We start from the raw sequence: 23,415 nt of genomic DNA on the forward strand, positions 1-23,415 counted from the left end.
CTGGATTGTCATGGATTTGGTCCACTAATAAACTTGGACAGATTTCTAGATATGGGAGCAGCTCCATCCCAAGTAGGAAGAATGCCGTCTCTCCTCAGACCAGGTCTTCCCCAGAAAGTCTGCCAATGATCTACAATGCCCACATCGTTTGCTGGACACCAGCTTGACAACCAGCAGTGAAATGATGACATCCATGTCATCACTGGTCTGATTTGGCAAACTGGAAAACTACGGTGTCCGACATTGTTTTTGCATATGTACACACCGACTCAACATTAATCTTAGTGACCTCCGATTGGCGTAACCGGGAGTCATTACCGGCGACGTGAATAACAATCTTACTGTATTTACGTTTATCCTTAGCCAGAAGTTTCAAATAAGACTCAATGTCGCCCGCTCTGGCCCCAGGGATGCACTTAACTATGGCCGCTGGCTTCGCTAACTTCACGTTTCTCAAAATGGAGTTTGTTTCTCTGTGTGGCTGAGTGGGGGAAATCTGTGAACAGGTTGGTGGTAAACCGTGGACTTTGAATGCTTACGACTATTCCTGCTTCGGACAGTCACCTAGCCGCACTTTCCTGGCTGCTCAGAAGATGCCGGAGGATGGCTACCAGAGGCTAATTCAGGTCGTTTCACACTGACTACCGGGGACTGGCTAGCTACAGTAGCTAGAGTGATCAGGGTGCGGAGCCGGACTTCTAAATTACTAAGCCTCGCCTCCATGGCTATACATAAACTACACTTGTTACATGTACCATTACCTCTAAAGGAGGCAGAGGAGTAACAGAACATCTGACACACCGAGCAAGAGAGAGCAGGAGAGGGAGAGGGGGAGCTAACAGCTAAGCTAAAGTACAGTAGCGTCAGCTACCAAAATTCTTTTGAACAACCATGTGATTTAGAGTCACTGGTATTTAGTTAGAGAAGCAAAACTTGCAACCAACACACAAGCACCAGAAATGGAACGGAATGAGTCAATACACTTACCTCAACGTCTCTACAGCCGTTCAGCTTCTCACACCTCCTTGCTAAACCTGTACTTTAACGCCCTAAACCCGCCTGAGTTTAGGTGTGAACCAGGGTTTGCCGATGTTATAACTCACCCTGGTGAGTGATGAAATACAGCTGTCCTCACAGAAGCTGATGTATGACGTCACAGCATCTGTAAACTCATCCAGACTGTTGGTAGAAGTCCTGAAAACATTCCAGACAGTGCAGTCCAAACATGCGTGAAGGTCCTCTATAGCCTCACTGGTCCTCACAACAGGTTTACAAAGCTTTAATTTCTGCCTGTTCACAGGAATCAGGTGGATCATTGAGTGGTCAGAATGTCCCAGAGCAGCGTGGGGAACAACGTGTAGCTGTGTAACACTGATCCAGAATGTTCTCCTCTCTGGTCGGACATTTTATAAACTGTCTGTATTTAGGGAGTTCTTGGCTGAGATTTCGCTTGGCTGAGATTTCCCTTGTAGGATAATAAATAGGGAGTCTGGGAGTCTGGGTTTGCTCCACTCAGTGGTCTGGTGTTGTTCCCCTGATGTTCAAGAGCTCTTCTCTGGTGTAAGAGCTTTGAAAATCACTGAAAAAAAAAAAAGCAAAACAAAGTGCACCGAACACTGAGCCAGCTATACGCAGCACCATGTTGGATCTTCATCATCAAGATTAAAACAAAAAAAGGTTTCACTTTATGTGTGATGAATCTAGAATATATGAAAGTTTCAGTTTTTGACTTAAATTACGGAATAAAAGGAACTTCCACTATATTCTAATTTTCTGAGATGTATATACCATACTGCATATATGCGGATGCTGAGGTTGTACATTATTAAGAAGGCGTCTCATACAGACCCTGAAGGGTTACCTTGTTTTTCAAATACCGAAAATACAGACCCTCAATTATGAGTGCTTGAAACTTGTTCTACTGACATTCCTTACTCTACCAACAGCGATCAATTGCTTTTTCACTTTCTTCTGACAAATGTACTTATTGCTTACTTTACTTAAATTTAAATGTAAAACACACGCACGATTACATATTTGTTTGCTGTAAGACAATGCAGTGGCAAGCCAATTTCAAGACTATTTATAGTTCCAAATATTAAATCTGGTAAAGACTACAATTCCAGCACAAGCAGCAAGATGCACACTGATACACGCATTTGTGTATTGGTGTAGATGATGGACATTTTCATTAAAACAGCAGACATGAGATGAGATGTTTCTACAGGCAGAAAATAATTGTATCTTATAATCCAGGACCAATTTCAGCCTTGGTAGTCCAGCATCTGTTGTGAGAAAAAAGAGGTGGATTTGTGGGGAAAAATAAATAAATATTTTTTTCAGCTTTCTCATCCCATCGTATATTAAAATCCAAATTTAGTGCACTCCACTCTAGGCAGAACGAGGACAAGTTATTTACAGCTTTAAAACCTGATACACACTTCTCACATCAGTTCAGTGTCTGAAACCTGACCTCTGGTCATGAGTTTGATGAGTAAGTGAGGAACTTGAACACTTTTATAATATAATTTTTGTTAAGGTTACTCCAATTTGGAACTCTATAAGTAGTAATGTAAAGAAGAGATGACACATGTCTGATACAAAAACAAATCTTTTCTCAGCCAAACAACATCCAAACCCATACACACAAATACAGAAAACATACCCCATTACATCTACTTCTCTAACACTACCACGTTTCAACACAAAAATCCATACCAAGCCCTTTTTAGTGACTTTCACAATGAAATTCAACGATCCTAAATTTAGTTGTTTTGGGATATGACATTTAGTTGTTTTGGGATATGACATATTGATTAAAATTCAATACATGATTCAAACTCTGTTTCCTGACCGGACCTACATAATGTAAACCACGGGACCTATGTTATGTAAATCACGTGAGGACCGCAGCAACACCAATGACGTTAACCCTAACTGCTAGTAGGTCGGCCGTGAGAAAGATGTGCGCAGCTGTTGGGTTTAGCGGTCGACATGCATACAACCACTGACTTAGGTTTGACTTAGGAGGCTGTCAACGCCTTTAAGACTAATATAGTTAGCTAGGTAGCTAACACTAACGCTACAAAGCTAACATAGCTATTGCTACTTGACTTTATTTAAAAAAAAACAAATAAATGTTGTTTCACAGAGGAACTGAATGCTGGTCTCCGAGGTGAAAAGGCAGCTAAGTTGCTTGCCTTCCACCCAACACACCACCACCGGAATACAACTTTATGGCTATTTGTACATAACCATCTTTTTCACATGTTTGCGTTGTACCGCTATTATAGGTTCCATATAATGACACTCTGATCTCAAGGTGATGCTGTGAGTCAAGTTTGCGTTTCTGAAAGTCCAAAATTTTTCATCACTTTAATCTCTTAAGTCATGTGCATCTGTCATTTTTCATGACTTCCTTCGATCCCGTTCATTGCCTCTATATTTATTAATTGAATTCCTTTGAGTTTTAAGCCTCAGGTATTGTGATGAGCATTTTTCACTATTTATTGACAATTTTAGATTAAACAAATTATCAGTTCATCTAAAAAGTAATCAACAGATTAACAGATAATTAACAGACATCGCCATCGCAACGTGTGATTCTAGGATACAGAGACACCTGAGGATAGTTTTAATAGAGTTAATCAATTTGCACATATTTGCTTTGTTGTTTGTTTGATTAATTGGTTTCACTCCAAAATGGCGCTCTTTAAAATGCTTGTCAGCATTCGGATGCTGAACTTGAATAAAAAATATGGTAATTTTCAAAAATGTTGCTTTTTTCCCCTCACAGCTCACACTCTTACATGCATGACCTCACTTATGTTCAATCACTCACCTGCCCTGTTGATCTCGATAATCTCTTCCTGTGCCAGTGGGCAGTCTCCAGTTCCCATCATGCTGCCAGATCCCACCATGCCAGGCCCGAGAACATTACCCATCAGCCTGTGTGGTGAGGCAGTTGCCATGGCCAGGGCATCTGGCTTGCAGTAGTTGGGGCTGCCTGGCTGTGGTGCTCGGGGGATGTGCTTGTTCCTCTTCTTGGGTAGTTTCTGCTTGGCCATGGCAAGGGAGTAGTACATGCCAAAGTTGTTGACGATGACGGGCACAGGCATGGCGATGGTCAGCACACCAGCCAAGGCGCAGAGAGCACCCACCAACATTCCCGACCATGTCTCAGGGTACATATCCCCATAGCCCAGCGTGGTCATGGTCACCACAGCCCACCAGAAGCCGATGGGGATGTTCTTGAAGTTGGTGTGGGCCGCAGCCGTCGGATCGTCTGGGTCTGCACCGATACGTTCGGCGTAGTAGATCATGGTAGCAAAGATGAGGACGCCCAGCGCCAGGAAGATGATAAGCAACAGGAACTCGTTGGTGCTCGCCCGCAGAGTGTGGCCCAGGACCCGTAAACCGACAAAGTGGCGAGTCAGCTTGAATATACGCAAGATACGGACAAAGCGCACCACACGCAGGAAGCTCAGCACGTCTTTGGCTGTTTTGGAGGATAGACCGCTCAGCGCCACCTCCAGGTAAAAGGGCACGATGGCCACAAAGTCTATGATGTTCAGGGTGCTGCGGAAGAACTCTGCCTTGTCAGGGCAGAAGATGACCCGCAGCATCACCTCAATGGTAAACCAAATGACGCAGACACCCTCCACATATGTCAGCCAGCCATCTGTGACTACCTCAAACACTATCTGCAGGGAAGAAGAATAAATAAAGGGTTAATGGATTTTATCAAGCCGTTACTCATTTATTCATTCATTACAAGGCACATGCCCAGAGGCACAATACCTTGTTCCTCCAGGGCATATTGTTCCACTATCTAATGTCATATGCATTTTTGCTTTATATTCTTTTCTCACTTTCTGTCAGAAGTTAAAGTTTGTTTAGCAATTCCTCTTGAACTGTGAGTGTATCGAAACTCTGGCCAATGAAAAATACAGAACTCATATGAGGATGATCCTAACAAATGTCTTCCTTAACAAATAATCTTCACCACCACTTCTGTATTTTTGTTACCTGTTCCTCACAAATCTCCCAATTTTTTGTAGAAGAGCAATACACTGGAGTGTCCTTTTATTAACATAATAAACAATTCACTAAAACTTCATTGTACCTCCTCATGTGTTGTATTCCCAACGGTGACATTCTCCGTCTTGTTATAGATAGTGTTGAAAGCTTCATGGGTCTCCAGGCAGAAGGTAGAGATTGAGAGAAGAATGAAGAAGAGCGAGCCAAACGCCACATACTGCAGAGAGAAAAACAGTGTTACAATTTGCACATCCAGCATACATCATCTCCTTTTACTCAAGCAACACTACAGGAAACACAAACAATTGGCCAGTTTCAGCTATTCTGGCTAGTTTAAGCCTTTGTCATTAGTATTTAGGTTTTCATGTGATTTCTGGTGGAGGAGGGGGGGTTTTGGCCATTGCAGTATATGGAAAACAGTGGTTATGCCAACAGACTGCAGATAGAGGGCACTAATAACAAACTGAGGAGAGTGGAGGAATGGTGTTTATTCACTGCAAATGTTCTGACTGCTGAAATCCCATTGATATCAGCACTTTTAGAGAGATAGAGGGAGAGAGGTTAGGATGGTGGAGAGAGTAAAAGTAAGACAGGTATACATGGTACACATGGTGTGTGTGTGTGTGTGTTTGAAGAGAGTTACTGTGAGCACCATTATGAAATGATATCAATGTAAGTAAAGCTAATTGATGTGTGTGTATGTAGGTTGAAACGGTCTTTTTTCAATCAGCATACGATAAATTGTCTATGCTGATACCACCTATAAGACCACACACACTCCATGTATCTTGCAAATAATTTATATATTTTTTATGTATGTATGTATCATCAGTCATTTTCTCTAGTGTTCGTGTGTATAGGGAGATTTCCTTTTCTCTGCAGCATCGCCCTGTCCCATACTCCCATCTCTCTCTCTTACAGTCTCCTCCCACCCCCTTTCTATGCCTCTCTCTGCCTGTGCGTGTGAGCTGCCTGGATGTGTTGGGGTGCTCCCAGTGTGCATGCAATAGCAATTGTCTACGATAGATGGCAATGTTCTGAGCAGGTATTGTACAGTTACAATTACTTACTTTCACACCCCTGATGTGTTCCAGATATACTTCACGTACATAGAGGTGAATGGAATTTTGATAAAGTCACATTTATAAGATTGAAGAGCAACTGTCCACAAACAGTGTCCTAATAAGACCTCACTGTGAACATTTCTCTCTTTCTACTGAAGAAATCATTCCTTTAAAAAACTGCTGTGAGTGCCACAAATTAAATTCCATTCTCCTTCATGGTATTAGGATGGAGGTTGAAAATTCTGACATCTCAGAACTATCTTCAAAGACAGATACTACTAGAAGTAACTTAAAATGTGTTTTTGGTAATGGGTGAACTGACCCATCAACCTAAAGTCAAATTATGTTTCTTTCACTTAGTTTTATCTTTAAAATTCTACAGTTTTTATACATATGTTAATTTGAGGTACGTTTACTGTATAGAAACATACATATTTGCAGTGAGATCAGGATTACAGGGCACATTATTTGGTTTTCTGCTCACGCTTGCAGGAAGTAGAGGTGCAAACGTGAACATGCTCCGCACTTGTATAGCGCCTTTCTAGTCTTTTCGACCACTCAAAGCGCTTTTACACTACATCTGCATTCACCAGTCATACACATTCATACACTGAGCCTTAAGTGCTCAAACAGAAACTAACATTCACACACATTCATAGACTGGCGGAACAGCCGCCAGGGGCAATTCGGGGTTCAGTATCTTGCCCAAGGACACTTCGACATGCAACCAGGGGGAACCAGGGATTGAACCGCCTTCCGATTATCGGCCAACCCGCTCTACCTCCTGAGCCACAGCCGCCCCAAACACAAAACGATTTTCTCTCAATCTGTTACATCCCTACCCTCCCAGTCCCCCTCACCCATGGGGTGAAGGGTACTGGGAGGGTTATCATTGCAGCGGTGTTTTTGCTTCACTAGCATCAAGGGAGAAAAGTTCAATGGCTTTGTTTTATAGACCAATAACTTAACCCAAAACATGTTCCTCTTCAAATCAATAGGGGGAACCCTAAGGGCTTCAATCAGTCACATTTAGACTTAAGATGTAATAACAGTAGCACCCTGTTGAGATCCTTAAGGCTAGGAGCTCTCCAGACCTATTGAAATCTTCTGGGCAATACTAAGCACCTTCACTTGAAGAAATAGTAAAATATTTTTGGGAAATATATTTATTTGCTTTTTGTTTATTGGCTGGACGCAATAACTTCCTGGAGTCTTGTCATAACTGTGTAAGAGCAAAAACTCTCATTATAATAAAAATCATAATCAGCTTTATTTATTTAGCAATAGTTGTACATAAGATACAACTCAGAGTGCAGTGCATTAACAAACATTTTAAAATGCATGACAACCTATGGCAGCAGCTAGCAGAGGGAGAGACAGTCAACTAAACAGGTGCTAATCAATTCATAAAGAGTTAATGAGCTAGTGTAAAGATGTTATCTGTGTTCTTGTTTACTTGTTTTGGTTAAGACTCATGCTGCCTTATGTGCAAGTAGAGGTCTGTTAGAGTGCAAAATTTGGTCTGACTTTTACTATATTTTTCAGGTGCAGATACTATGAGAAAAGATCTAATAAATTAGACATTTTTTCATAGCAGGAAAAGCATGTGTGCCTAAAAACATTAGTGATGGCTCTGTTCCATGATTAATATTATTAAGTACACCTCAGTACCAGTACAGTTCACGGCTACAACCCAAACCAAGCAACCCACTTAATTTAGAACCAGTCAAACCATGTCAAAACTACTTCCTGATAAACCGCTCAGTGATGAAGACAGACAGCCAAAGTCTTCCTCTAACCCTAAGGGAGAACATCAAGTCCCACAGCTTATTATCATGGTCTAATTTAACACTGCTATCTAGAGCTGTCCTGAATACACACACACACACACACACACACACACACACACACACACACACACTTACAATTGCCTTGGCGAACTCCTTCTTTAACTGGGTGCTGCACCTTTTTAAAAGACCTCAGTCAGTATCAAAATGAGTATACATTGAATACATGTGTGATCTTGCTGTAATATCACACAGCCTCTGAGTTATTTTATTTATTTTGATATTTATTACTGATGCAGGGGAGATGCTACATATAAAGTACTGTGCAAGAGTTTTAGGCAGATATGGAAAAATGTAATAATGCTTTCAAAATTAGACATGTTAATGATTATATTTACCAATTAACAAAATGCAAAGTGAGTGAACAGAAGAAAAATCTAAATCATATCAAACAGTGTCAGTTCTTCTAAATAAAGGAACTCGGCAGGTAGGTTGGCCCAAACGTCTTGGAGAGGCAGCCTCAGTTGCTTCTTTCTTTTCATGTAATCCCAGATAGACTCGATGATGTTGAGAACAAGGCTCTGACTCCTTTTAAGGACTCCTTGTTCTTCTTTAAGGTGAAGATAGTTATTAGACTTTCGCTGTATGTTTGGGCTTGTTACCATGCTGCAGAATTTGGGGCCGATCAGATGCTTCCCTGATGGTATTGCATGATAAATTAGTATCCCAAATTGAGGAGACTATTCATTCTGACCAAATCCCCAACTCCATTTGCATAATTGCAACCCCAAACTTGCAAGGAACCTCCACCATGCTTCACTGTTGCCTGCAGACACTCATTCTTGGTCCGCTCTCCAGCCCTTCCGCGAACAACCTGCCTTCTGCTGTAGCCAAATGTAGGTAGGCAGGTACATTTATTGTCATAATATAACAGGTTATATAATTAAATTGAGAAACACTGATCTAGACAGGAGTGTGTGTCTTTATCTCCTTTTTCCTAAAATCAATGATCAGCTCCTTAGTTTTGCTGACGTTGAGCACTAAGTTTTTCACTGTGCACCACTCTACAAGATTATCAATTTCCTCCCGATATGAAGTCTCATCATTGTTTTAAATCCTGCCGATGATGGTGGTGTCATCCGCAAACTTCACAACAGAGTTCTCTCCATGTTGTGGATGAATGGAGTGGTGAGGGCTCTATCCAGAGCCAAAAGCTGCTTTTCAGTCTGGTGATAAAGACGCTTACAGCACCGCCAGAGCGAGACATCAAGGAGGCAAAGTGGAGACATCAGCAGAGACTGGAGAGAGACCTCAACACCAACAACATCAGAGATATGTGGCAGACCATCAAGAACATCACAGGCTACAAAAGCAGGAGCTCCCCCATCATGTGTGAGGCCACATTACCTGATGAACTGATTTTATGTTCACTTTGATCTCCTCAACAAGGAGTCAGTTGTAAAATCTACTCCACCTCCAGAGGACCGGCCGCTGTCAGGATCCACAGCAGATGTGAGAAGAGTCCTGCTGAGAGTGAATATGAGTAACTCAGCTGGGCCTGTTAACATTCCTGGCCGTGTTCTAAAAACCTGTGCCAATCAGCTTGTTGATGTTGTTACTGACATTTTCAACATCTCACTGTCTCAGGAGAGGGTTCACACCTGCTTCAAGACAGCCACCATCGTTCCTGTACCTAAAAAGTCTGCAGTGTCTAGTCTAGTGTCTAGTTTGACAAGTCCTTTGTCTGATGAAATTGCATCAGACAAAGGACTTGTCTCTTTCAGGAGGCAGACACCATCTCCACATTTAAGAGTTGGCTTAAGACTTTCCTCTTTGATAAAGCTTATAGTTAGGGCTGGCTCAGGTGAGTCCTGAACCATCCCTTAGTTATGCTGCTATAGGCCTAGACTGCCGGGGTACTTCCAAAGATCCTCTCTCCTCCTCTTTCTCTCCCTCTGTATGCAATCTCTTCATATTAATGCAAGTTACTAACTCGACCTCGAGAGCTGTGGAGTCTGGATCTGTGAGTCACCTCCTGCCTCCATGTTCCTGCTTGACATTAGTGTTGTGTCTTTCAAAGAAAGTTTTCATTTGACATAATCTTGTATATGACTCAGGAGGAACGGGTTGTCTCAGTGAGTAATTCGTTCATTTTCACACATGCATGAACGATCTTGGACTCTTACGTTCACTCGTCATACAGCAGCTACGTGGTCTTCGTCAGCACAGGAAACAGAATTGATTAGTTCAGGACTCTCACCTGTGGGTCTCTAGGTTTGAGTCGTTCATTTGTCACGTGACATTTCGGCTACTGTGGAGAATCTTTCACCACTCACATGGGTCCTCTTCAGTCTTTCGTTCATTCGGTAGCCTGAGTTACTGCCAGCGCCAGATAATGAGAGGCAAGTCGGTTGTCAGGTAACAGTCACTGGACTGGACTTTAGTCCTGCTAGTGTTTACAGCTTACAGCTGATAAGAGTTGTTCTGGGTCCGCTCCACTTCAGAGCCCTGACAGAGTTCTACCGGGAGCCGAATTACCTCAGAGGTTGTCTCCTCCAAAACAAACGGACCCGGTCATTAAAACATTAAAACACAGCCACATAGCAGCGTTAGCATTAGCCCTGTGGTGTGTTTACAGCTAACAGCTGATCTGGGTCTGCCAGAGAAAGCAACGTAACTTTTACTTTTTTATTTATCAACAGAGCCGTGCTGTTGTTTCACAGCTGGTGAACAACCTGGCAGTGTTTGAGAGCAACGTGCTCATGTTTGTGTCTCTCTGTCAGCAGAATCCGGACCTGATGTGGCCCATTCTGCGTCCAGACCTGCCAAACTGCTACGTATATAATGTGTTTATTTCTTTGTTCCTCTCTCTGTGCTGCAGTTCTTTTAAGAACTTGGTGGCTTTATCCAGATTATTATTAAATTGGTTGAATTTTAATGAGTGTGTTTTATTCTTATAGTGTGTCAAGCTTATTACTTCTATAGATTCCCCGCAAATCTGATGTTAATATATAGATTTTACTCATGGATAGGGACGTTAGGCTACCGTATGAATGAGCACTTTAGAGATATAATGATAGTAATTACAATTATATATACATATATATGGCGGGTCTGGTTGTATATTCAGGAAAGATTGTGAAAATGGTTGGATTTAGCCGGAGTAGTGGTGATTGAATATTGACAACATATTTCTGTGGTTTTTAAATGATGGGGCTTTATAGAACGATGATAGAGAAAGATCAAGAGGTGAATTTGTGAATTAAACTTTGTCAATGAAAGTAAGCCAGGCAGCCTTCCGTGTTTGAGAACTGCACTGTTTTTAATTTTGTTAATCGCCCACTAGAGGGCTGCAGCGCCACAATAACCAGCCTAGTTCAAATGAACGAAATTAATGAAATGACACAAAAAAAGATTAGTTAATTTTAAGGAACGAGATCTGATGACTCGAGTCTGTCAAAAGAGTGACTTTTCCCATCACTACTTGATACCCTCTGCTACAATTGTTATTACTAGTGCTATTGTTATTAGGGGTCCAAGCCCGAGTGGGGCTGGGAACCCACGAATGCAAGGCATTGTGGTTCCCAGTACCAGTGAGTAACCCCAAGAGTAACTCGGGGGCAAAAATCCGCACACTTCTACCTCTAGGTGGCGCTATAAGCAAGATAATTGCATTTGGGCTTGGAACTCCCGCATACGAGCAGTGAGCTGTGAGCAGCAACAAAGTCGCTGCTCACAGTGCTTGCTGTAGTATTAAACCACACATTACTGTTACCATGATAACAATAGTTAATCATAATATTAAAGACTGAGCTTGATTTTATAGATTTTATACATAATTTTTACGTTACTTATTAACTTAATAATTTAGAATTCTGAATACATTTCCTTCTATTTTATAATTTATATTCAAGTAACATGTTCTGAATATAACAACTCTCTCTAAACACCATAATAATAACTATAACCATAATTATTATATAATAATAGTCTTCTTGATGGGCTGTATACTCCTGTTAGGCTCTTTTCCTTATATCTTCCTATTCCTTTCTAATTACAAGTGAATGATTTTTAAAAAAGGCTGAAAACAAGCATAAAAATAAAAAAGGTCACAATGAACAAAGCACTCTTCACATTCATGCTCTACTTGTTATTTAACCTACATGACACAAGCAATGTTCATCCTGATCTTTCTTTTATTCCCTCTCTCTACTTTCCTTCATACCTCCCTGCTTTTTCTTCTCCATCACATTCCCTCACTCCTGCCAGTCATACACAGTGACCTAAATCTCTTTCCTTACCTTTTCCCATGGACAATCTATTCTCTTTCTTTAGCTTTCTCTCTTTATCTTCATTACTGACTATCTTTTCTTCCTTCTGTCTCTGCTATTTTCTGCTCTATTTCTGTCCCTCATTTCATACCTCTCTCCTTCATTTGTGTTCTTCCCTTTCTGTCAACTCTTGTTATCATTGTTTTTGTACCTTCTCAATAATTTCTTCCCGTCTTTTCTTTCTTTATGTATGTCACATCAAAGGTGCCGATAGTAGTGACAAACCCAGACAATTATTACCCAACTCTGCAGCTTTTTGTTTGGTTTTGCATCTCACAACCACTTCCAGCTTCATAAGGAATCTATTTTCATCAAAAAAGCTGCCTTGCACCAAAAAACAGAAAGACAAATTTAGCAATTAGCTTGTGAACACCGTGGCATATTAAGCATCTCTAGCTGTAAAGAGGCACATATTTTACACACTTGATAGACAAAGTTAGCAACTAGCTGATAAATAGGGTTCAATGGTTAACTGACAAATAGTTGGAAGTGTTATTCAGGAGTTGGCAGAAAGATAAGCTGAGAAAATTTACTTTGATTCGACAGGCGGACAGAAATTAATGGGAAAATAATGTTGCTTGGTGTCCGATAGATGTTTAAATGGGCACCTGCTAACATGATAGCTATAACAATTGCACATAATGATAATATGGCAGGGGTGTGTGTCTGTCAGCTTTTCTGCCTCCTAGTGGCCAAATTTTAATTAATACAACTAAAATTCTAAAACGTTTTTTCTTAATCTAACTACCAAAAAATAAAAGCTTGTTAAAAGCATTTAAGTGGTCTTACACAGGTTTGCATGTGTTAGCATATCGAAAGGAGCAACTCAGAAAATACTCATAACCTAAGTACTTATAATAATTTCAATACTGACAGAGCGAATGGGAGGGATTGAAGGGCAAAGGATGACTCTTCCTAACAGGTTGATCAGACCCATGTCAACCTCGGGCAGAAAAGATTCAAGGCCTTGATAATAGCTGCTCCTTTTCATTTTCTGTACCACTACTACTTCTACTTTTCTACTTTGTATTTCTGTGTGGATATTGTGTTGCCTGCTTCTGTGTTGACCCCTTCTCCTCCTCCTTCACCCACAACTGGCAGAGGCAGATGGCTGCCCACCCTGAGTCATGGTTAAACTCAAAGTTTCTACCTCCTTAAAGGGAGTTTTTCCTTGCCTGTGTCAACTCGCCAAGTTCTTGGTCAATGTGGGAACTGTTAGGTCTCTGTAAATAATATTACAAAGAGTAAGGTCTAGACCTGCTCTATATAAAAAGTGCAATGAGATAACTTGTTATGAATTGGCTCTATATAAATAAAATAAAGTGAATTGAATGTTGTGAAGCATGACGTTGCTTTGGCGAGGCATTATTCGCCATGAAACAGGAAGCTGTTTTTAATAATAATAATAAAGTGTTACATTTATATAGCACTTTATCATGGAAACTCAAAGCGCTTCACAGTGAAGTGTGTGTGTGTGGGGGGGGCTCACCTCAACCACCACCAATGTGTAGCACAGCAGCCATTTAGCACCAGAACGCTCATCAGCTTGAGGCAGAGAAACATTGAGCCAGTTACTGCGGGGGATGATTAGGATAGCCAGATGGTGAAAGCCAGGTTGGCAATTTTGCCATGGCACCGGGGAACCCCCTACTCTTTGCGATAAGTTTGATCTTTAATGACCACATTGAGTCAGGAGCTTGATTTAACATCTCATTTGAAGGATGGCATCTTCTACAGCACAGTGTCCACATCACTGCTGTCTTATTATTAGAACCAGAGGGAAGACTGCCCCCTACTAGCCCACCAACACCTCTTCCAGCAGCAACTTTGTTTTCCCAAGAGGTTTCCCATTCAGGTACTGTCCAAGCCAAAACCTGCTTAGCTGCAGTCATTCAGCAGTAGCAGGGTTTACATTGGTAGGGTCTAGGGGCTTGAAAAGTCATGAAACTAATCAGAACGAGTGTATTGTGTTATCTGATATGGTTTGGGAGCTTGGGTGTGGAAAAATGACTCGATAGTTCCCCCTACAAAATTTCAACAAACCAACCCCTGGCGTATGTTTCACCTAAATAAATGTAAATGTAATTTATTATTCCAGTCCTAACTGTATAACCCTATTCATAGACACAAGCACCCAGTTAGACCATAGTTGTTGGTTAGATACTGCAGCCAAGATATTATATAGTCTGATACTTTATAAGTTACATTGCATTTTCTCTCCTATAACGGCAATGCCTCAATAAGGATGTCCTCTTACACTGCAGAAAAGGCACACACAACACACAGAGACACACAGAGACACACACAGTGTCCCTTGTAAAGGTGACTTCACTACAAATAGTCCGTCTGAAGATTTGCATACTGTTTACTCGCCAGAAGGAGGATACAGCAGTATCTTGGCTGCAATCCCTCTGCACACACACACACACACACACACACACACACACACACAGGGAGTGAGAGATGAAAGACATCCCACTTTGGGTTTCCCACTATCTTTCTTCTTTTTCCACTTTTTCCACTTTGTCCACCCTTTTCCCACCCATTCACTTACTTATCCGTTGTTCTTTATCTAGTCGCCTGTATACTTTCATCCTCACTGCACGTCATAGTTGTCTGCATCCCTGAACCTGTTTGCTATCTCCTTTGTGTATCTCACCATGCTGCTGACAGATGGCAAAATGCATGTGGGGTCAATGAGTAGCTTCCCTCAAGGCACTCACAAAAGATATAAAAATAACAGCGGGGGGGTCCAAACATTTACTTACCCTTCTTACCTGAAATATTACAATATATTTCCCATATTCATGCCTGGAACAATCTTGTAATATATTTTCACCCCTAAAATCGCACCATGACATTTCTTAACCTTGACATTAGTTAGAACATCTCAGAGATCGAACCACTACTAAACACTGACCCACTCTACCGCCTGAACCACTAACCTAAAGTATGGTGGCATATCTCTGCGAAATCTTGCGAGAGGATCTCAGATTCACGTAAAAGGTTATTAAATCCGCACGAGCATAAATATGATCCGCGAGTGCACATGCATATTACTTTTGCGCACAGAATTGCTTTCGCGAGCAGTATTGTAACCCGTAATTTATCATTTCAATAAGCTACAGTTTTATTGTTTCCATTGGCTGCACAGTAGGGCTGTAACTAACAACTATTTTGATAATAACTCCGTTATGCTGACCGTGTTGCTACGGCCAGATGACATCATGAACTAATCAGTAATTTAATTTGTTAGCAACGATTTACATAATCGATTTTTGTTGACAACTTCGATTAGTTGTTGCACCTCTACCACACAGCAGCAGTAAAAACACAACATCAACGTGACCACTGATATGTTGCACTGACCCTTTACAAACAATATTATTTTCCGGTCCTTATTCCTTGAGAGACCCATTTTCTATCATTTAGTAAACTGACAACCCCTTGCTTAGGTGACATCAGTTATGGATACTTTATATTAAATTTATACTATACATTAAGGATGGCGATCAAGATAGCTCTATAAGAACTCGGTTCCAAATTTCTCAAACCCTGAAAATCTATAAGGTCCAAGCTTATCCTACAAAGCTCTTAATGGTCAGGCACCATCTTATCTTAAAGAGTTCATAGTACCTTACTACCCCACCAGAGCACTGTGCTCCCAGAATGCAGGGTTACTTGTGGTTCCTAGAGTCTCCAAAAGTAGACTAGGAGCCAGAGCGTTCAGCTATCAAGCTCCTCTCCTGTGGAACCAGGTTCCAGTTTGGGTTCAGGAGGCAGACACCAACTCCACATTTAAGAGTAGGCTTAAGACTTTCCTCTTTGATAAAGCTTATAGTTAGGGCTGGCTCAGGTGAGTCCTGAACCATCCCTTAGTTATGCTGCTATAGACTGCCGGGGGATTTCCTATGATGCACTGAGCTCCTCTCTCCTCTACTTTCTCTCCCTCTGTATGCAACCTCATCCCATTATTGCATGTTACTAACACAACGTCTCCCCTTTCCGGTAGTCTAGTGCTTTCTCGTCCCTCTCCTCTCTCCTCCTATCACTTCCTGCAGGTGTTTCTGGCTCTGGAGCTGTGGAGTCTGGATCTGTGGTTGCGAGTCACCTGCTGCCCCCGTGTTCCTGCTCGACACCCTCTGCTACAACAACTATTGTTATTAGTCCTATTGTTATTATTGTTATTATAATCATTAACATTACGATTGTTATCATTAACACTACTATAAATATCTACACCATTTTTCATCACCTTTACTGTCTGTACCTCTGTGTGTACATTATGTAGGCTGCCTCTCTTGCCCTCTCTCTCTCTCTCTCTTTCGCTCCTGGAGCGAAGCCCCTACGAGGAGGGCCCTAGAGGCCACCATGCCTCGAGTAGAGTGCGCCCTTACGACCATAGGTGAAGGTAACCCGCGCACCTGATAGGCCAGGGAAATAGTCTGGACAATCCAGTTGCTGATAGTGTGTTTAGAAGCGGGGAGCCCGGCCTTGGGGGACTTGTTGTTGTGATTTGGCGCTATATAAATAAAATTGAATTGAATTGAATTGAAACACACCAGCAACTGGTCTGCTTTCCTCCACCTGGTGGAGGACTCAGTGCTCTGACCGGGCAGAGCCGATGAAGTCTCCCGTCCTCCGCTGTCACATGAGGTGGGGGATGAAACGCCTGCAGCACCGTAGGCCCTGCCAACCTGGACGGAACCTTAGGGACATAGCCCGGACAGGGGTGCAGGATGGTTCTGACCCTCCCCGGAGCAAACTCCAGGCATTGAGGAGAAACCGAAAGTGCCTGGAGATCCCCCACCCTCCTCAGAGAGGTGATAGCAAGGAGAAAGGCCATCTTAAGGGTCAGGTGCTTGGCCTCAGCCGACTCCAGGGGTTCGAAGGGGGCCTCAGCCAGTGCTTCCAGAACCACCGCCAGGTCCCAAGTGGGAACCCTGGAACGAGTCACGGGTCTCATCCTCCGGGCTCCACGGAGGAACAGCACAACCAGTGGAAGCCTCCCCAGAGGCCCATCCCTCAGAGGGGTGTGGAACGCCGCCACGGCAGCCACATACACCTTGAGTGTGGATGGGGAAAGGCCAGCAGAGAAACGGTCCTGAAGGAACTCCAGTGCCATAGTCACCGGGCAGGTAACTGGGTCCACCACCCGTTCTCTACACCAGGTGGCAAACATATTCCACTTCAGGCCGTCCGTCCTTCTCGTGGACGGGGCTCTGGAGCTGAGCAGCGTCTCGACTGTCCCCACTGTCAGGCCCGCCTCCAGGAACTGGGCCCCCTCAGGGGCCAGACCCACAGTCTCCACAGGGTGGGGCAAGGGTAAAAGACCTGGCCCTCCGCCTGAGGCAGCAGGTCCCTCCTCAGGGGGACCTGCCATGACGGGCCCTCGAGGAGCGATATTATGTCTGAGAACCACACTCGGGCCGGCCAAAACAGGGCTACCAGCAGTACACTGACACCGTCCTGACGGACCTGCTCCAGAACCCCCGGGAGCAGAGCGACTCTTAAATGTGGAGGTGTCTGCCTCCTGAACCCAAACTGGAACCCGGTTCCACAGGAGAGAAACTTGATAGCTGAACGCTCTGGCTTCTAGTCTACGCATCTCAGGATGTCTTCCCCTGTCCCCGTGAGACTGAAGAACAGTCCTCAGATCCATTGTCTCGGGGGGCTGTGGGCGAGAGCGCCGCCTCGGTGTCCCGGGTGCTCTGAGGGGGACCTCGAGCAGCGACTCTCTGCCTCTGGCTCTGGCGGTAGGAGCTGGACGATGGCTGGGACCGTCTCTCTGCAGCCGCCGCCATCCTGGACCCAGACCGGCGCAGGAGATACTGCTGGAACGCCTCCCCTTGCGTCCTGGCATGCTGAAACCTGCTGCCGATGGCATCCACTGCCTCGCCAAACAGGCCAGAGGTCGCGACCGGTGCATCAAGCAGGAAGGTCTTCTCCCTCTCCTGGATGCCCGATAGGCTGAGCCACAGGTGCCACTCCGTGGCCACCAGCGCCGACATGGAGCGGCCAATGGCAAATGAGCTCAGCAATGTCCTCCTCAGAGGGGCCTCCTCCCGAGTCCTTCAGCAGGTCGGCCTGGTATGCCTGCAAAACTGCCATCGTGTGCAGGCTCGCACCAGCCCGGCCCGCCGCTGTGTACGCCTTGCCCACCAGAGCAGATGTCACGCGACATGGCTTGGTAGGCAGCGCCAGATAGCTGGCCAAAGCATCCTCAACCCGGGGCATTGTCCCATAACCAGAGCCCTTGACCCCCGCGACGTCGCTATAAACCCGGAGCAGGGGAGTAGTCAAACATGCTGAGAAGGGCTTACCCCAGGATTTGCACAACTCGTCATGCAAGTCCGGGAAAAAGGGCAGAGACCGGCGTTGAGGCGGCCCTGCCACGCCCAGAGGTGTTCCCATAGTGTCGTCACCGACGTAGTTCGATTTCCCTCGAAGGGGAACTACCACCTTTTTCCAGGAAAAATGGCTAAAATAACATACCCAAAATAAATAACTCCTCAACCCTTAGGCCTAGATTCACCTAGATTCTGGTCTCCTTTGATAGCTCAGAAGCTAAGGATTATGAATCCATTGTAAATTAACCTATTTATTTTGTCATTACAGAGTAAATGGAGATCTATATTTCAAAGTCAATAAAAATCATCATAATGCATATTATAATGTAACTTAATATCTTCTACTACAACTGGACAACAACTGCAACTGTAAATTTGATGGAAAGAAACTTATACAACAAATACAACAGTTATTATACAATTCAGAAATACACCCAGGCAGTGACCATGTTTTGGCCATATTTACTGTTTACATGGTGACTTTAGTTTTTCTTGAAAACACTATTTATGTCCAGACAACCATATTACATTATATTATTTGATACATACAATGAATATTGATCAATATTTCTATGACCAAAAAACTCCTATGATTGATCAATGTAAATGCTCCCTATTTGTATAATGCCTTTCTAGTCTTTGCGACCTCTCTCAAGGTGCTTTTACACTACATTCACCATTCTGGAAAAATCTACAGAGTAGTAACAGTAATTAGTGTAATTAAATAGTATTCTTTGGACCTGCAACTTATCTAATAGAGAGAGGAATTAGATTTGGTATTACTTTATCACATATTTACATGAGCAGCTGGATAGCATTTAAGTGATAGTCTACAAAAGAACTCAGTCTGGCCTATGTAAATTCCCCCCGTGCAACACTGATGTATCTAAAAGCTAACATTACAGTATGTCGCTTTTTACCTGTTAGACAGAGAATAACAGAGAATTAACAGAGAATGTTCTGTAGGCTACATCACGAGCCAGATGTTTCCTGATGTACTTTAAACCATTACTCATCACTAATAACTATTGTGGCGGACCGCCACAATAAACAAACAAATAGGAAACACTGCCTTTCTTCTGTTGTTGCTGCAGCAGTGTACTGAGTAACTGGGACCAGGGTGCTTTCTCATCTCAAAACCGCTCAAAAGTGTATTTAGTGATTAAATAGCAAAACTTGTAAAAACAAAAGCCGTTCTGCTGTTCCCCTCTTTCTCCGCTTCTGTCCGCTTCTCGCATGAAGGCTTCTTCTGCGTGAGTGGTCTTACAGTCAAGCAGTCATGGCAGACGGTGGAAGCAATACTACCCCCAGCACTTCCTGTAGTGCATTGCAGTTAGAAATAAACAAATCAAAATGTTCCTAATATGAAGATTGCTTTCTCTCATTTAAACAGCCTCTCTGTAACGATGCATCAACAATGAAATTTCACGAATGAGAATCACAAAAGATGTGAGTGCAAACATTTTGTAAGGTCAAGGTGTGCATACCCTGGGGCTAAGCCCCTCTGCCGACTACTCGGGTTGACGACTACTCTGGTCGTTACTGTCAGTACATGCAATACAACCTTCACAAGTAAAAGACAATACTTTATCAATACATCTGTTCAATAACCATTAACATGTAGAAAGCGTTATTTTAATCTGCTCTGTCTGTCTGCACAGTCTCTCATCCTCTATGTTGTATACAAGCACAGCTAACGTTAGCAATTAGCCAAATGTTACAAACAAGTCTCTCTGTCTGTAGCGTATATTGGTCTGTAGTCTTAAATTTAGTATCAGGGTTGGGGAATAACAGGATTACCTGTAACATCGTTACGTAATCAGGATATAAAAAAAAGTAACTGTATTCCGTTACAGAAAAAAAGACATAATCAGATTACAGGTACATTTTGCTTTTTGCCTCCGTATATGTTTTTTTATATACAGTCTATGGTATATGTACGTGTTTCTGTAAAAACACAAAGGTAGAGAGAGAGAGACGTGTCGCAGACATTGATTGGTGTTTACAGGAACCAGTAGCACCGAATGTGTGTTTACGCCCCCACCCCGTCTTGCAGACTTTGTGCAGCTCTCAGTGAGTGAAAACGGCAGCTGGACTGACCGAGGCCAGTTTGACCACTGGTTTTGTTACTGGGCTTGGCTCTTGGCACCCTGGGGCTGAGTAAGCTCATAGAACCGCTAGCAGCATGGCTAACAGACTGAGCTAACCAGCCATAGATACAGGCAGATAGGCTAAAGTTAGCAGTTTAGCAAAAAGTAAAGCTATCCATTAAGAAGCTCTGTGTAAATCATCTCACTGGAGTGGTACCGGTTACCCTGTTGGTCTTAGAGGCTGTGTTCAGTCCTGTTCATGCTGTGTTCACTGGGAAGCTGCTGAGCGAGGTTACGTTGGACGCTTGCCCTTCTCCGGTTCCCAATCAGGTTGCGCACCCCTCCATCAATCCCTGCTGGGTCCACCCACCCCTGTCCTGAAAACGTCTCGGGTTACGTATGTAACCCTGGTTCCCCGAGAAGGGGAACGAGAGACTGCGTCGGTTACGACACTATGGGAACGCCTCTAGGCGAAGCAGGTCTGAACGTGAATGAAATCACTCCAATCCTATTGGCCTGTTGCTAGAACGGTAAGGTGTGACGGAATAACCGGAGGAGTATAAAGCACACCTGTACACACTCATCATTAGCTTAAACTATGAAGCAGGCGCTTCAGGCGGGGAGAGAGGTGCGGCGGGCCGACGCAGTCTCTCGTTCCCCTTCTCGGGGGACCAGGGTTACATACGTAACCCGAGACGTTCCCCTTCGAGGGAACTCGAACTGCGTCGGTTACGACACTATGGGAACGAGATACCCACTAAACCGTGCCGAAAACCCCGCCTGCCCCTGTGTGCAATAAAGTGGCACTACTAAGAGGAGAGCGCACGAGTGCCAGGTGCCGAAGGAAGGTCAAGACTGTAAAACCGAAATGAATGTGTGCTGAGTGGCCCAGCCAGCCGCTAAACAACATCCTGCAAGAGGCCCCGGAAAGGAGGGCTCGAGAGGCCGCCTTGCCTCTGGTAGAATGAGCCCTCACAGCCACAGGTGAAGGCAAACCGCGCACCTGATAGGCCAGGGAAATAGTCTGAACAATCCAGTTGCTAATAGTATGTTTGGATGCAGGGAGCCCGGCCCTGGGAGACCCAAAAAACACTAGCAGCTGGTCAGCCTTCCTCCAACGGGAGGACCTCAGAGTGTAAATACTCAGTGCTCTGACAGTGCAGAGCAGATGAAGTCTCCAGTCCTCCGCCGTCACATGAGGTGGAGGATGAAATGCCTGCAGCACTGTGGACCCTGCCGCACAAGAAGGCACTTTAGGGATGTATCCTGAACGAGGGTGCAGGATAGCCCTAATATTCCCCGGGGCAAACTCCAGGCTTTGCGGGGAAACCGAAAGCGCTTGGAGCTCCCCCACCCTCCTCAGAGAGGTGATAGCAAGGAGAAAGGTCATCTTGAGGGTCAAGTGCTTAGCCTCAGCTGACTCCAGGGGTTTGAAGGGGGCCTCAGCCAACGCCCCAAGAACCACTGCCAGATCCCAAGTGGGAACCTTGGACGAGCAGTAGGCCGACATAGTCCTGGCAGACCCGCTCCAGAACCCCGGGAGCAGAGCGACTGGGGGAAAAGCGTACAGACGTAGCCTCGGCCACGAATGTACCATGGCGTCCAGACCCAACGGGGCTGGAGGAACGAGAGAAACCATAGCGGGCAGTGCGTAGTCTCTTGAGACGCAAACAGATCCACGTCTATGGGGCCGAACTCTTCGCACAAGAGCTCCACCACTTCGGGGTGAAGTCTCCATTCCCCGGGCCTCAGCCCCTGCCTCAACAGCAGGTCTGCTCCCTGATTCTGCGTCCCCAGGAGATACATCGCCCTGAGCGATAGTAACCTCTGCTGGGACCACAGGAGGATCTGACGCGCCAGTCTGTCCACAGGGCGCGAGCGCAGACCGCCCTGGTGATTCAGATAGGCCACCACCGCTGTGTTGTTCTCCTCGGAACGAACCAGGACGTGGTGGCCTTGGAGATCGGGCAGGAAACTCCTTAGAGCCTGGAACACCGCCAACATCTCGAGACAGTTGATATGCCACTCGGATCGATGCACCTGCCAGGATCCCCTTGCAAAGCGGCCGTCCATGACCGCGCCCCAGCCCGTGAGGGAGGCGTCTGTCGAAATAACCAGCCGGCGACAAGACCCTCCCAGCAGTTTCCTTCCAAACTGATAGGGAACGAAGACACTTGCGCGTAACCCAAACCAGACGGAGAGGATTCCCCTCGGGGAAAAACCCTTGTTCCTTAGCCACCACTGCAGGGGTCTCATGTGCAGCACTCCAGATGGTATTACGCTGGACGCAGCCGCCAGGAGACCCAACACTCGTTGAAAGTGTTTCATAGTGATGGCGTGGCCTAACTTCACCCCTTTCACGGCAGCCAATATGGTGTCGACACGTGCCGGAGACAATTGTGCCCGCATCGTTGTCGAATCCCATGCAACCCCTAGGAACGTAGCCCGTTGGGTGGGCGCCAGCACGCTCTTCTTTGCGTTGAGCCTCAGCCCTAAACGCCGCAGACGAGCCAGAACGACATCTCGATGCCGAACCGCCAACTCTCGAGACTGGGCTAGGATGAGCCAGTCGTCGATGAAGTTGAAATCCGGATGCCCCGGAGCCTCAGCGGGGCCAGTGCTGCATCCATACACTTGGTGAATGTGCTAGGGGAAGTGCCAGGCCGAATGGAAGAACCCGATACTGGTAAGCCACACCCCCGAAGGCAAACCTCAGGAACTTCCTGTGAGAAGGACGGATGGAGACCTGGAAA

At 44.6% G+C, this 23,415-nt stretch overlaps 1 protein-coding gene across 1 annotated transcript in view; it reads right to left on the reverse strand.

Annotated features, from left to right (window-relative positions):
* The window catches only part of LOC119918404 (potassium voltage-gated channel subfamily C member 1-like), a 128,301-nt gene that overhangs the window by 48,985 nt on the left and 55,901 nt on the right, over positions 1-23,415 (reverse strand). The window contains exons 2-3 of the mRNA XM_038739145.1: positions 5,126-5,257; positions 3,842-4,703 (exon numbers count right to left, since the gene is read on the reverse strand). Coding sequence (XP_038595073.1) covers positions 3,842-4,703; positions 5,126-5,257 — 994 coding nt within the window. The remainder of the gene's footprint in view (positions 1-3,841; positions 4,704-5,125; positions 5,258-23,415) is intronic.

Source organism: Micropterus salmoides, unplaced genomic scaffold (genome assembly GCF_014851395.1).
Source record: "Micropterus salmoides isolate LMB-PRFRI ecotype aquatic unplaced genomic scaffold, ASM1485139v1 Ms_hic_scaffold_10, whole genome shotgun sequence".
Classification (NCBI taxonomy): domain Eukaryota; kingdom Metazoa; phylum Chordata; class Actinopteri; order Centrarchiformes; family Centrarchidae; genus Micropterus; species Micropterus salmoides.